Source organism: Anoplophora glabripennis, unplaced genomic scaffold (genome assembly GCF_000390285.2).
Source record: "Anoplophora glabripennis isolate ALB-LARVAE unplaced genomic scaffold, Agla_2.0 scaffold936, whole genome shotgun sequence".
NCBI lineage: Eukaryota > Metazoa > Arthropoda > Insecta > Coleoptera > Cerambycidae > Anoplophora > Anoplophora glabripennis.
Genome location: NW_019417019.1, coordinates 72,174 through 88,496, shown reverse-complemented (window position 1 = coordinate 88,496; position 16,323 = coordinate 72,174). Strand labels below are relative to the sequence as shown.

Genomic DNA, 16,323 nt, shown 5'->3' with positions numbered 1-16,323 from the left:
TTTTTTTTAAATTTTGCAACTATGAAGTTAACGTTTGGTTTTGTTACTTGTTCTAACGATTAAATAAATTTTGTTTAATTAGTAAAAAAATTTTATTTAAAAAAATTGACCATGTTTTTCAACATAAAAGTAGATTTTTCTCGAAAACGGTCAACTTTAGAGCTTATGACCAAGAGTACTTTTTTTGTGTAGAAAACATTGGCGGTTCAAATGGGCGTCTCAAAACCGTACTTTTTCCAGTGGCGTAGAAGTTGGGGAGAAAAACACCCACTTCCCCTTCAAAATCTTCACCAATTATGACTTTGAAAAAATTTTTTTCTCGCGCAGAACATAGCTTATTATGAGTAGTAAATGCTTACAAAAGCTGTTTTCTGTACGATAAACGGTTCCGGAGATATTTGCAAAAAAACGAAATTTTTTTTACAATTTCAACACCCTGTATCTCGAAAATTGTGCATTTTAGAGGGTAAGTTAATACAAGCTTTTTTTCAAATTTTTGGACGAGCTATCACATCCTGAAGTCCTGCGCATATATTATGAAACACCCTGTATATATTTTAACATGAAATACATAATGAGCAATCTTTAAGAATAATTATAACAATTTTACTTTAGAAAAATATATGCCCTTGAGCTTTAAAGCAATGGAAGCTAAACATACAAAGAATTATTATCATGAAACATCTATAACCATTACAATCATAAGATTACATAGAACAATTAACAACAAAGTACTTAAAGAATATTACCTGCTAACTAATACCGGTTAAACACTTAATTTTCCACTACTTCTATATTTTTCACACTACACTGTCCGCCGATCGTCTTGCTACCTATCTGCCCATTGTGCTCACTTCAACTGCCTATCTTCAACTCTTTAGGCTTCCTTCCAGAATTCCCTACCTAAGCGCTTGTTTTTTGTGCTCCTTCCACCGACCATTAATATTACTTTTTCATTATTGTGCAACACTCATGTAACAGGTGATGTCGAAGCTGATAAGATAAGTACGGTTTTGCACAATATAGAATTATAATTATACATAAAATTTATATAAAATTAAAAATAATTTTAAATTCCACAACCAAACGGAAATTTTAGATGAAGGAGTGCGTCACCGCACTCGCGCCACTGAAATAAACACCCTGCAAAAAAATGTAAATAATCAAATATCCCGCGGGGGAAATAATAGTAAAATTAGTCCCACTCCCTCACCTCTTTTAGGTGGGGAGGGGAGTAACTTTGAAATCTTAAATAGGAACCCCCATTTTTTATTACATATTTGAAAGTATCTAAAAAGTATCTAAAAGTACGTTGGATTTGTTTGAAATATTTTTTTCGATTGATGATAGATGACGCTGTGATCGATGAAATGAAATTTTTTCGATTTCTCGTTTGCAATAAAAAATATCACGTTTTTCTGTATCAGGTAATGCAAGAAAATTTGGGTTGTAGGTAATGAAGGAAAGTTCTAGGAAATGTGGGTTTATAGGAAATAGTGTATGGTCAGAATTTTCTCCCTCGGGGCTTACCGAATTACAATAACTTTATGCTGTAACACTTGACTATTTTCAAGGACAACGAAGAACGACGAACAAAAAAGCTACAAAAACGGACTGACGGACATTGTTAAGTCTGGTTTTTCTGTATAAAACAATTAGCACTTTAATTTAATTGCAATTATATTTGAAGGTATACGTAATAAATTAGTTGTAAAAGTTTAGATTAAAATTCCATACAAGCCATTATTTTCAATAATTTCTTTAAGTATAAAGTATTACTTTCAATCATTTCTATTATATTCCATTATATTATATACTCGTATTATTTCCAATAATTTCTCTAAGTATCACGTTGTCATCATAAATATTAACAATACCCAAGGACATTTAAATAAAGGGGACTTATTTATTTACATTTCTAGATGAAGCCTGGTCTATTCACAGTCTAATTGTATCATTGTTGTCAGCTGTATAATTATACTGGAAATGTACTTAATATTTTTATCGCAATTTTTTATCACAATTGTGAAAATTATTATTATAGGATAGTATTATTAAGTTATGCATACAATATTGTTAAATTCTGTACATATTAAACTATTTTTCATTTTTCATATTTGCCATGTTTGAAGACTTGGCAACTACGCAATAATTTGTAGCGTGTTCCTCGTTCGTTCTGCCGTGGTTGGCAGAATATGGCGTCTCTTGTTAGAAAATAGTTGTGATTTTAGTAAGTGAAACGTGATTAGTGTTTATACATGTATTTTGGATAAACTTTTAAGGTGTGAATATGGTTAGACAGTGCAGAATTTGTAAGAAATTGGATTATAAACATCCACATCAGCTATCCTTCCACAGGTAAACGTGCTTGAAGGTGACTTTGGAATGTATATGCAACTGTGGCCATTGTCGTGCGTGTGGGTAACTTTTATTTGAATAACGGTAAAATTTTATAAAACTGACTNATAGGAAATAGTGTATGGTCAGAATTTTCTCCCTCGGGGCTTACCGAATTACAATAACTTTATGCTGTAACACGACTATTTTCAAGGACAACGAAGAACGACGAACAAAAAAGCTACAAAAACGGACTGACGGACATTGTTAAGTCTGGTTTTTCTGTATAAAACAATTAGCACTTTAATTTAATTGCAATTATATTTGAAGGTATACGTAATAAATTAGTTGTAAAAGTTTAGATTAAAATTCCATAAAAGCCATTATTTTCAATAATTTCTTTAAGTATAAAGTATTACTTTCAATAATTTCTATTATATTCCATTATATTATATATTATTTCCAATAATTTCTCTAAGTATCACGTTGTCATCATAAATATTAACAATACCTAAGTTGAATATTCTATGTTTAAGTAATGTATACAATACAGTTATTGAAAATTTCTTGCTTTGAAATTATCTCTTATTGTACTGCATTTTGCACCCCTGACCATAAGAAAGATATTTGAATATAAAACAATATACCCTATTAGAGTCATATAAATTTGCGATATAAATACAAAAGTGTCAAAGTTGTAGAAAGTAACCGCCATTTTTTAATGTACCTAACTAACATTGGCATTAATGAATATAAATTAAAAGCCACTAAAAATTACCAAAATCGACCAATAAATTAGAACTGGTTTTATATTCTTCAATTAACTGAAACAAATTAATTTGAAATTGGCAATTTCTTCATGAAATTTATTTAATGAAATAATGGCAAATCACATTACCTGATACCCACAACAATCAAGATCTTATTTTCATCGAGAACTGAAAGGAAAGTTTTAAACCGAAACGTATACACATGCAAATAATGCCATTTTCCTCGAGAATGGCTTTCTGTAGGCGATTTTCTCAAGACAATATTTTTTTAAAATTTCTATTTAAAGGCATTTTCGACTTTTTTAATGTTGCCGCCCGCTTTAAAAAAAAAGACCACTGTAAAAGCTTTGACCGCTAAAAGGGAGAGGTAACCAGAGAAAACTATCACCCAGTATATCGACTTGACTAAAGCGTTAAGAAATAATATGCAATAATTGTCCAAATAAATGTACCAGATTTTAACGCGATGGGTAAAAGGATTATGAAGTTATTAGTTTTATTTTTGACAAATTTGAAGGCTTGTAACTCAAAAACAAAAAAAATTTTATTTAACTTTTTTTCGTAGATCGTCTTTATTTATCGTCGTGTATGTGCAGTCAAACTTTGTCGGTGAAATTTGCGGACACCCTGTATAGAACTGGTTTATATTTATAAACATTTTTTAAATATTCCACTTTCCCTTCTCCGGAATGTCTTTTATTGCGAAACACTTTCTGGCATAATTTGATGCATTTTTAACGATGCTCTTTTTGTGTATTTTGTATTTAAAATAATTCATATTAAAAAATAAACGCTGAATTAAAATAAACATTTTCTGGTTATTACAATGATGAATAGATTTTTATTTCAAAATTACTTAGGAGGGAACTTAATTAACGTGTAAATAATCCCCACTGAAGTTTGACTTCTCAGAAACTTAGCTAAACTATAATAATTATTAATGATTTATATCTACCACTCAAATTACAGTTCGAAACTAGATTAATTAGTCATGAAATAACTTACATCTGTTACTAATTCAGGATATAAATCTTCAAATGAAATCACAAATATATTGTTCTTTTTACGAATGAGCGAAGCAATTTTCTACTTTCACTGCCTAATTTAATTTAAAGAACTTACCCAATTACGGTTCGGGTGAATAATTAATTTGTGTGAAATAACAGAAGTTGTCGAAAATGTCATTCCTTCCTCTCTCAAGATGAAGTTTTCTTAATAATGTAAAAATATAAAGATTTAATTAACTGACTCTCTGTTCCGAGGTTTTACGTTACAGAGAAATGTTGAAAATGGAAGAATAATACACTGAGAGAAACATCAGTTTACATTAAATCATCTCCATTTGTTCTAAACTAATTTTAGGTTTAAGTATAGTCTAGCATATGAAGTTTGAGTGTTATTTATTACAAGTTTAAAATCTTTGAAAGCCCAGCTTTTATGTAAATGTTATAGAAAGTACGTTCCAAAGTAAATAGGAGTTTTTAAAAATAGGAACAACGAAAAGTTTTTTTTGACAAAATCAATTTATTTTTATTCAAAATAGTCCCTTTCTGAAGCGATTTGCACTGTCTAAAAGCATGTCAAAGAGTGTTTTAGATCGTCGTCCAGGATGTCCTTCAGGATGTCGGCACAAGTTATTTGGATGGCTTCTACTTTCACAAAACACTTTCCTTTCATCGACAAATGCATTTTCCGAAATGGTAAAAGTGGCACGGTGCCAAATCAGTCGAATAGGGGGAGTGGATGACAGTTAAAATGCGATTTTTAATAAAATCTGTCACCAGTGTGGGTCGATGACGCATTATCATGCAATAAACGCCAACTTCTTTCTGCGCGATATTCTGGCCGAATACGATGCACCAAACGCTTCAAAACGCCAAGATAGAATTGTGTATTAACAGTTTGCGCCGGTGGAACGAACTCTTTGTGGACAATGACCTTGGAATCGTACAAGCAAGTCAATTGTCTTCACTTTTGACTTCTTCAACATTTTTTGGGTTTTGGCTTGACTGGCGCCTTCCACTCGGCCCTTTGGTGCTTAGTTTCTGGATCGTATTGGAAACGCCACATTTCGTCACCAGTCACCATGTTGTAAAAGTTTTTGTCCTCTTTGATGATGTCAAATCTTCAAAAGTGAATTGTGAGCAATAGAGTTTTATCACTTTTTTCAAAAATTGTATAGAGTGCTTCTAGAACTCAACTATAATAACACCATATATATATTTTATTATTTTTCATCTATTTTAGATGTAATTCAATCTCCAAATTAAAGCCGTAACATTTGCCACGATAAACATATTTGCGTGGTGTACTATGAATTGCATTACTCGAAGATGACGTAACAAAGTATATATTGTCAATGTCAACGCACGCGCGAGATTTTTTTATATTTTGTGACGCGAGCATTCTATACATATAGTGTGAACTGTGTGAAATTTTATGTGGCGTTTTGTACCATCTTGTACAAATACTTCAATAAATGATTCAAATAAACATTTTCTAACTGTACCAACGGACTGTTCTAGAAAGCTGAAATGGTTTAAAGCAGTTAGAAGAGATATGCCCAAATCACGAAGTAGTTTCTTATGTTGTGAAGATTACTTTAATGTAAATAGGTAATTTCATAATAATTTTTACAAGATGCTTAAAACTCTTGTTATATTTTAGTTAGCAGAAGACATGGAAAACTATGTGCATTTCAAACTAATAGGTGGAAAAATCAAACTAAAACAAGATGTGGTTTCACATATTTCTGAAGATCAGTAATGTGGAAAGAGAGCTACAAGTACCCCTAAGGATTCTGCTTTTATAAAACGACAAAGACAAGATATAGTAAAAGATATTAACAAGAGTTAACAACAGATGATGATGAATCTCAAGCAAGCACCAGCAATGTAAATAAACAAGAATTTATTAAATTTTTTCAAATAGACCTAAAACCTGTAAGTAGTACAACTCTTAAGCAATGTGACCAGTCAACAGTTTTCAAACACCCAGAACAAACGATGGAATTAAATTTGCCTTCTACAAATGTTAGGTATAAAAGTGTCAGAGTACAAGCAAGACCAAACCATAGTAGCAAACATACCCTATCCCTATACAATTATAAAAATAATATTGTACACACAGCTTCTTCACCAATTAAAATCATAACATTCAGGGTCTTTTACTCCTCTATCAGGTGCATTAAAACGATCATCACTTTCAATGAATTTCATTACCATAACAATGTCTATTTTTGGTAAACTATTAGAAGCTTTCACCAATCCTTCTGTAGACAATGCGATTGTAGATAAATAAAGAAGAAAGTTAACTATTGTAATTTTAATAACTTCACTTATGCAGCACGAGTAAAATCATAGATTTAAGTATATTATATTAGGTCTATGAGTAAAATGTAACATATAACCACACTTATGGATTGGCGTCGATGTCGACATGTGAACATTGCGAACATGAATGACAGTCGCAGTGGCAAATTACCGCAACCAACATTACTTAGCCCGTCCTAGAACTATTTTAATACGTCATCACCAGTACGATTGCGTTTCGAATCAGCTTTAAATTTTAAAATTTTTGACCATTTTAAAAGGCATACAATTTAGTAAAACAGTTTATACTATGCCAATTAGTGTGATATCTATGTTTTATAAAATATTTACTTTATAAAAAATCTTATTCGAACCAAATTCTGAATTATAGAAAAAACCCTATTTTTGGACGTCAGTGAACTTGTGCGGAACAAGCCGTGCACACACTTTTCGGTAGCCCAAATGTTCGGCCAAAATGCTTAAACTGATGTTTTTGAGATGCTCGTTTCCAATTCCGTGAATTTCAACAATGATTTTGGCTGACTGACGAATACACCCACAGTTTTGATGGGTGATCACGGATTTCGGTTGACCAACGTGTTACTCATCATTTATGTCCTTACAATCGTTTTTAAACCGCGTATACCACCCATGAACTCTGCCACGAGATAAACAATCATCACCATAAACTTGGTTCATCAGATGAAACAAACGTTTCGGTAATACAAAACTTAATATTAGCTCTTTGTTCGCTGCTCACTTTTGTATCGATGACACAAACATAATGTCAGTACACACACTTATATTCGTCCAAATGTCATGAAATTTTGACAGTATACCAGTGAAGGATCTGCATTTCCGACGCATGCAATGCCAATAGCAATAGATGGCCTCACTAGAAATACCTATTTCTGAATTCTTTTTACTTTGGAACGCACCTTGCACTCGTATATTTACTATTATAGTACATTTGATAATACTTTAAATACAATACTACAGTACTATCAAATTTTAAATCTTTTTACCGTTCATTTATGCTCTTTTAAGCAGCATATGTTTATATTTAACCTAGACATTCTGTATTCCGTCTCGTCTAGTATCAGCGATATCAAACAATTTAAGTCCATGCACGTGCATAATATAATAAAAACCAATATAGGAACATAAACCATAACAGAAACACTTAATTTCACAAAATATATGTATAATATTAATAACTATATGACTTTAATTGTCCGCTTAGTTACATAGATATGGACAAGCTTTGCTTCAGTGGTTTATGGACCTCCGCATGAAAACACGCAAGATAAATAAGTCTCGTTTAAATCAAACTAACTAGTTATTAACGTTAAATAGGTTCGTTTCTTTTTCACAAGTTTAATAAACTAGTCAACTAGCGAAGTCATATTAATATTAAATTATTTATTTCAGTGCATTTGTAACAGAAATAGTTTATGTAATATTTACCATTCATAAAGTTAATAATAAATAGTCTTAAAAGGAGTAATAGTTATGTTTTATTTAATTTAAACTACTTTCAAATTTACAATAATTTAAAAGTAAAATTATAAAAGATATGTATTATTCTACGTAGATAATAAACATTTAAATAACTTAAATTTTAAATAAATCATATCTGAACTTACAGGTTAGTTTGATGTTACATAATAATTTTCTCAGTGTATAATCAATATATTTAGGTACCCATATAGAAAATAAAGAAATGAAAAGGAAAATTCAATTAAACTATCATCCTATACTTATCTTTATAATATTTATGAAACATAATTGGTTTCAATTAAAAACAATGAAAACTTTCCAAATAACATATATAATGCTTTTAAAAACTACAACGTCCTACTGCTATTTTATAAAGCTTAATAATAACTGATTTCAAATAAAAAGTATGAAAACTTTTCAAGCAACGCGATAATCCCCTTTAAAAACTAGAGCAATATTAAAATTGTTATTTCATACCAGTGTGAAGGCAGCAGCCAAAGTTAGCAGCCAGGTGTCACGGAATTGATCATATACATTCATCTATATAGAATACGTTCTAATATCTGCAGAATTAAAAATAAATACATATTTGCAAAACTCGTACTTATGAGAACAAATATTTGTAGTAGAAGGAAGAAAATGTAAAAACATTAAGACAACAGGAATATCAATATTACGATTTGATTTGATTGATGAATTTTTTTTGAAACTGGAAGGCCATACAAGAAAAAGAAAGAAAGAGATCACATTTATCAATTGTTTGAACCTGTTAAAATAAAAAGTTTTGAATATGTATGTTCAGAGTGTACATTTTCCCAATTTCGACCCTTCTGACGGTTTGCTAGTACGTGCCACTGATTTAAATAAATTCATAAATATGCCTGTTTTGCACCCACCGAGTTTTCCTGTTATAATGAGGGGTTTCCGCTTTGTAAATGTATAGTTTAATATTTTTTTACGATTTCTATCATTCCGCCCCCCGAGTTTTGTCCTGTTAAAATGATGCGTGTCCGTTTCGTAGACATAGAGTTTACATTTTTCCCAATTTCGATCTCTCCGACAGCTTGCGAGTCTATGCGCCACTGATTTTAAAAAAATAACATATATGTCTTTAGGCATTGAGCTCCATCTTGTGAAAATGGGGCTTTTCAATTATCTATGTTTAAAGTTTTATTTTTTTCCCAATTTCGGTACCTCTGATGGCTTGCCAGTACAAGTAACAAAAATTATAAATATATCTGCTTTCCAACCATCTATTTTTTTCAGGAAATGATACATACGTTTCTGGTTTGTAAACGTAATGTTTTACTTTTTTATTTTTAACTTTGACTCTTTCGACACTTTGCGAGATTCATTCTGCCAAAATAATAATTTTCCGTTTTGTAAATGTACAGTTATCCTTTTTTTCAATTTCGTTTCCTCCAACAGTTTGCGAGTGCATGACGCTGATTTAAAAAAAATAGTAAATGTTTGTTTCCTACTCACCGAATTTCATCCTGGTAAAATGAAACGTTTCCGTTCAGTATAGATTTTATAATTTTTTAAAATCAATTTTGAATCCTCTGACGGATTGCAAGTGCATGCCACTGGTTTTAAAAAATTTATAAATATGTCTGTTTTCTACTCACTTAGCTTCATCATCTTAAAATGAGACGTTTCCGTTGAGTTGTAAATTATTGAGGATGCAGTGGATATACAAGGTTATATGGTCAAAAACAATTAAATAAGAGCAGTATTCGTTATTTAGTCAGGCTCTCGCAAATCTTTATTTCCTTTCTGAAGACATTAACATGAGGATAAAGTTAAAAAACAACTTCGTCGCGTCATAAAATTTTGATAAATTTATAAAAAATCTAATAAACATCTAAATATTATCATTATGAAATTTTTTAGATAAATGGTTACTTACTGGCAAAATAAAAAAGTATATGGACTGTTAAACAGAAAACCGCCGGTCTATTTTATAAAGTTTAAGGCTTCATAATAAAGTATTTACAAGTTTTCGCTATTAAACCCCAAATTGGCGCATTCTATACAGCCTCGACAAATTCTGTAAAGAATACTTAAAGGGCATTACAGTGACCTAATAACTTCTATGTTCTGTTAAACTTTGTACAGGGTCTGTCACTTAACATTTCTACTGGCGATTTGGCATCAAAATAATTTCTTGTATATGCGTATTTTTTAAGAATCTTAATGAGAATGTTTATTTTGCATTTTTGCTAAAATTACTGTTTTCTTTCTTTCTTGGTCTTTCATTAGATTTAGTTTGGTATGTGAAGTATTCACATTTTACTTTAACACATTTTAATTGTTCTTTTTAGTTATTGGTCGATGTAGTATCAATGACAATTAAAAAATATTTATTCTAATGATATAATATTTTAGCTACTGTGCAGGGATAATATGATTACTATTTGTCGCTTCGTTAATAGCTTTTCATTTACGTTTTTCTAAATATAAGGTTTGTTTGTATAGATACATCGATTTATCGAATGAATTTCCAAATCAATTGGTACATATTTTAATTTGTTTTGTTGCTAATGGAATAAGCGAGGAGGATGCAACAGTTTATCGAATTGATTTATTATTTTAATGTTTAGTAAGTTCTGTTATACAGCGCCTTCATAAATGATTACAATCCACGTGACTAGTAATTTTATTTGAAACAATAATTTTATCTCCTTCATGTGGGTAATTAAATTTATTAAATTTAAAATAGTAAGCCAAGATTATATTATAACACAACATTCTGTTCCACCGCCTGGCGATTGGTGCAATTTTGCACTAGATTTTTATTCAACCAACCAACGATTGCATTATTTCGAGCGTGGACGTAACGGTTCATTGTAAACGAATCATTAATATTGGTGACGCTAAAAGGCTCATTTACATGTGTCACTTTTGATGATCATCTTGGCAGAGTCATCCAAAGTGATATGTGTAAATTGCCTTTCATTTTGGTTTCATCCAAAGTGTACACTAAAGATGAAGGATGAATTATATTGACCCCCGACCAACTTTTGATGAAAGAATCGTTCCCCGAACCGATGATTCATCAGAGTGAATGCCGAGTGAAAAACGTAAACCGCCATTGTTCACTTCACAACCGCCAGTCGAATCTCTATTGTTGTTTTTTGTGTTTGTTTTGGTTGATTGAATTTAAATTTGTTTTACGAAGCTCCTTGATTTTTTCTCCTTCCTTGAAACCCATAGTTTCACCCACCAACGTCTTTCAGGACGTTCAGTTATCGATATAATTGAATTAAGTTCATGTATCAGTCCACGTGAAATTAAGTCAATGCTTCCGCGGATAATCTTTGCATTCCTTCTGGAATGACACATCCTGCCACCTGGTACCACTACTAGTTGTCCTTTTACTTTTCACAGACACGAAATAGGAACAGTGACAGTGCGCGGGATGTGAAACCAGTAAATTGGATGAAAATATGTAAACGAGGATGATTACCCAGGACGCTTTCACTGTGAATGATTCACTTTGGATGTACATCAAAAGTGATACATTGTAAATCCTGCTTAAGATTTAGAAATTTAGGTGACGGTACCAATGCAATATTGGTTTGCCTAAGCTCGGTGATGACGTGGCTTGTAATCATTTATGAAGGCTCTTATGTGAATTCACTACCGTCCTCTAATATTCTGAGAACATAAATGAAAGTATATACTTGTAACAAAGTGATTTTTCGACACCTTGCATTTGTGTGTTTTAATTAAATGTAGATTACCACAATGACATTTGCATTTTTCACGCCACGCCGCCTGTATCAACCCGACATCGCGTTAGCGCGCAGTCGATAGCCTGCTAGCCGACTTCATGAAATTCAATCTGTCTCCAGCCGCCGCATCAACGAGTCGAGCCGGCCAACAGCTCCAGCCAGCAGATACGTTACCGTCGCAGGATAGTAAGAATTTTACAAGTCCCTCTTGTGAGAACAACGCAGCCGCTGCCGAAGCATCATCAGGGGTTGGAAATTAAGCCGCCGTGGAAGTTGAGTTCAACACCAGCCGTCGCAGCCAAGAGTCGAGTCCATGAGCCGCTCCATCCAAAGCTACGTCCAGCCTGAGGAAACTGCGCAGTCGCCAGGATTCGCCGTATGAATACAGCAAACAAGCTGCATTCGAAGAATTAATCCACTGCGCAGCCGCCAATCCGAGCCGAAGAAACTGAATTTTGAAATTCAGTTCATCTTCAGCCGTCGCCAAGACCACTCCAGTCCGAAGACCGCCGAATTAAGTTAGGTTCCGCGTATATCCGATGCGCAAGATTCTTGAGGTGACAGGAGACCTGACGAGACGAGGTAATTGTACTACATACTACAGAGTTAGTTGCGCTCCAGCGTTCCGACCGACCAGACGTGCCCAGGAAAGGAAGTAGAAGAATAGTGTATTTAGCTGGAATAGAACTGCAAATAAATGTAAATATTTACCAATTTGTGACTTTTATTCCTGTGTGAAGTCTAACTCTCTCTACACCCTCTGGGCATACCGTGCCTTCACTGTAGCCGCCCGAGTAGTGGTGTTTCTGTACTAGAAACAGTAACTGGCGCCCAGGGTAACCGCCGCCGCTCAGGCGTCATAGTGACGGACGACGAAGGAAATAAACAACGTCACAAACTATAAGAAATAGAAAAACGGTTGAACAAAGAAAGTTGTAGATCCTTAGATCTTATTTAATGACGTTCACAGACTAGCTCTATTTTTTCTGTTGATAGATTGAAAAAAAGTTGCAGTTTTGATTATCTGCAACTTTTTTTTTTGGTTTTGGAAACACAGAAAATTTATTATACAACTTGTAAAGAATTTCATAGTAAACTCAAATTTTTAGTTCAAGGCTTTTGGCTTTAGTGAGTCATAATCAATTTTTATTTTCTTTTGGAGACTATATACAATATTGAATTGTATGCTGAATGAAAAGAATATTTTCAGATTTTCAGCGGTGAATCTAAGTGAAAAAACCAATAATATTGGAAAATGATAGGTATTATTTATTATTATATACTGATAAATCTAATAACATCCCATAATTAAAAAAAAACATTAAAATTGTTTCCAATAAAATTTATTGAAATAATTTTAACATATAAAAGAATACTTAATTTTCGAATTTAGTAGACTCCGAGCTAACAATAATATAAATCCTGATGCTGACATTCAACATTATTTTGATCAAAATTCATTAGCATTGATTTGATGAGTACAATCATCTCCTACGTTTTTTTATGCGTAGTTCCCAGATATTCTATATTTATAAAAATTAATTCGATCTTGATATTTCATAATTAGAAATATCCATTTGGCACAGGTACTCAAGGTTACAGCAATCCCAAAACTTCGATCTAGACAATCTAATTCCAACCGCTCGTATTAATCTTACTGCGAAGAAGAGAAACGAGGAGGTTTTTCCCAGCGGATACGCTGAGGTTATTTTCCAGAATCACGTATTAAGCTTACATATAACGATGCTATCAGAAGCGCATCTAACTTACGATCTTTACATTGTCTGCGTCACGAAACTAATATGTCTACTGTCTACTACTTCTGTTTTTTCTAAAGAAGTGTATCTTAAAACGAATTAGTTTTAGGAATCACAAATACAGGGTATAGTGTATATGTAGTATTAATGTCAATTATGGATTTTTTTCTTCAAGGTCAATAATTAAATAGACTTTAATTTTGAAACAATGTTGCCCACTATTGTTACTCCAAAATTCAGAACGTCTATACGATGAACCAAAACATATTTTATTGTTTGCTAGATTTTTTGACAGAAAATTTCAATCCAACAACAAATTTCAACAAGTATTTATTTTGACGTCTTGCGTTCACTTTTCAATTTCCAGTTCTTTTTCCAATTATAATAATTGCGTTTTCATTGCCTGAATATTGAAATTATAGCCAATCCCGATTCTCTCGTGACTTATTCTCTTCTTATCAAGCTTTCCTTGGACTTTTGAGGATGTATTTTAGGGCGTCTATTTCTAATGTCCTTCGACATCACAATTCCAACGTTCGATGGGCTTTCACTTGTCGAATACAATAAAATCAGTACGTTTATGTCCTTTTTGAAATTTGTCCAAGAAATCTCTCCAGTTCCTCATAATCCTTCATCGTTCTTCTTAACTCCTTGTTATCACTTCGTTTATTCGTTGGCAGCGAAGTGCGTCTGCCACTATGACGACTGAGCGGCAGCGATTACCTCGGGCGCTAGTTTCTATTTTCCGTGCAGAAACACCACTACTTAGGCAGCTACAGTGAAGGCCTGGTATGTCCAGGGGTCTAGAGAGAGTTAGGCTTCATACAGGAATAAAAGTCAGACTTGATAAATATTTACATTTATTTTATTAAAGGTTACTCTATTTTGTATATATACAGTCCTACACTACTACTCTAAAGCTAGGGTTAGACGGTGACTATGAAATGCGCAGGTGAAGACTGGAAACGGTAAACCATCGGTACAGTGTCAAGCGACTATCTGACTAAAAGCAAAGCAAGCACTTAGCAGAACGGTAGCGGGTAAGAGGATAACACGGCAAGCGTGGTGCAGATACCAGGAGTGAGGAAAGGATCAAGCAAACAAAACAAAACTATATTTACTACACTATAGGCGTAGCTACCATCTCTACATAAAAAGAAAGAAAATATTAGTTACGACCTGCGTTTCAACTCATAGAACAGAATAAGGGGTCGACGTCCCAAGAACGCGAAACCGAACGCGTAATCAAGTTAAGTATACCGGAAAGAAACGACAGTCGTCAAAGTAGGAGAGCTGGAGAGCTGAAAAGAAATATATGATTAGTACAAAGTAGACAGTAGTCAAGTCTTTACCTAAACTTTCCTCTCAATGGTACGCCTGTTCTCCAGAAGCGGTGGAACGGATCTAACTCCGACGTGGAATTACCCCGCAAGGTCTTCGGTCAACTCCAGAGACTTGCGCATTGAATATGCGCGGAACTTACTTCGCTGAGACGGTTGCTGGATAGAACTGTTCGCTCTGGTAGTCGCTCATTAGTCATTAACTGAATTCCCAATTCAGCTGAATTGCTGGGCCTCTACGGTCAACGGTGGCGGCTGTGCAGTCTTTATAAGCTGGACTCTTACTTCAAACGGCGACTTTCCTATTGCTGGAGCTCGTGACGGTCATGGACTGTTCTCGCTGGCTGGTGCCTATCGACTGATTTTAGATTTCAACTGCTAGACAAGTTAAGTGCTTTCAAGCTCGCGCCGTGTCGGGTTAATTCAGACCATGTTAATAGATGTAAATAGAAAAACAATAACTCTAGGTGTCTCACAAGTGAGCAGACGTGTTGTGCTGAAAGTAAAACTGGGGTTTAGTGTTATAGTCAAAAAATGGGGATCATAGAAGGGGCGAAGCCCGAGGTGCAAACCGAAACTTCGAGTTATAAAAGGATACAATTAGAGGAAAGGGTGAGGCCCCCTCAGCTTAAGTGCAATGCCTGGTGCATACAGGCACGTACATAGACTCTAGACGCTTCGATTGTCGCCGCGACATTTTGAAATAAGACTGAATTCGGATACTACGGGTACCGAAGTACATCTGGGTGATAATAGTTTAATTTCGACGCTGTCGAAGCCTGGGGATGCTGGGCGTCGAAATCGTAAAAACGTCTTTTTCAGAATCAGCGGGTTCTAAAATGTATTTAGGCATCGAAAGCTCATTTTCGACGTCGACGACGCCGGGAGTCGTATTGGAGAAAAGGTCGGTCCCCGAATCTACGGGACCTGGAGGTCACGTTTTTAGTAATTTCGACAGTAGGAAGGACTCAGTTTTCAAGAAAAGACCGATAAAAAACGATAAAGGCTCCTATAAAAGAAAGTCGATGGACACAAAGAATAAACCAACAGAGGTATCTAAGGGAAACACACTGGCGAGAATGCCACCTTACCATGCTAGAACCCAGTTTCTCGGATCCAATAATTGACGAAAGGATGGCAACAAGCAGTAAAGAAGATCAGGAAAAATCTACTAACAGAAACGCCTGGATATCCGCGCGGATATGACTGTAAGGAAAAAACATCACCAGATGTCGAAGTAGGCCTATCAAGTTCAGCAGTTACTAGCGAAGGTGAAGAAAGAAGAAAAAAGACAAAAAACACCGATTGCAATGGATGAATAGAAAGAAGCCAAACAGGTTCAGTAGCGAACAGGGAAGGTAATAGAAGTAAAAAAACCAGTGATAATACAGGAAGATTGGAAGGTAACTTACCGGAAATGAATAAGCAGGATGAAGGACGAAATATATAAAAATGAAGGACATAACAGGTAGAGTGAAAGAAGATGAAAGAGAGAAGACGGTATTGGCAGTAATTACGGCCGTACGAGCTGAAAGGAAGATGGAAATCGGTTTAGATAATAGGAACGCGGG

At 33.9% G+C, this 16,323-nt stretch overlaps 1 protein-coding gene across 1 annotated transcript in view; it reads right to left on the bottom strand.

Annotated features, from left to right (window-relative positions):
- LOC111692092 overlaps nucleotides 1-14,945 on the bottom strand; it is a 79,825-nt gene extending 64,880 nt beyond the window's left edge. The window contains exon 1 of the mRNA XM_023455806.1: nucleotides 14,896-14,945. Coding sequence (XP_023311574.1) covers nucleotides 14,896-14,945 — 50 coding nt within the window. The remainder of the gene's footprint in view (nucleotides 1-14,895) is intronic.
- Between the last annotated feature and the right edge of the window lie 1,378 nt (nucleotides 14,946-16,323).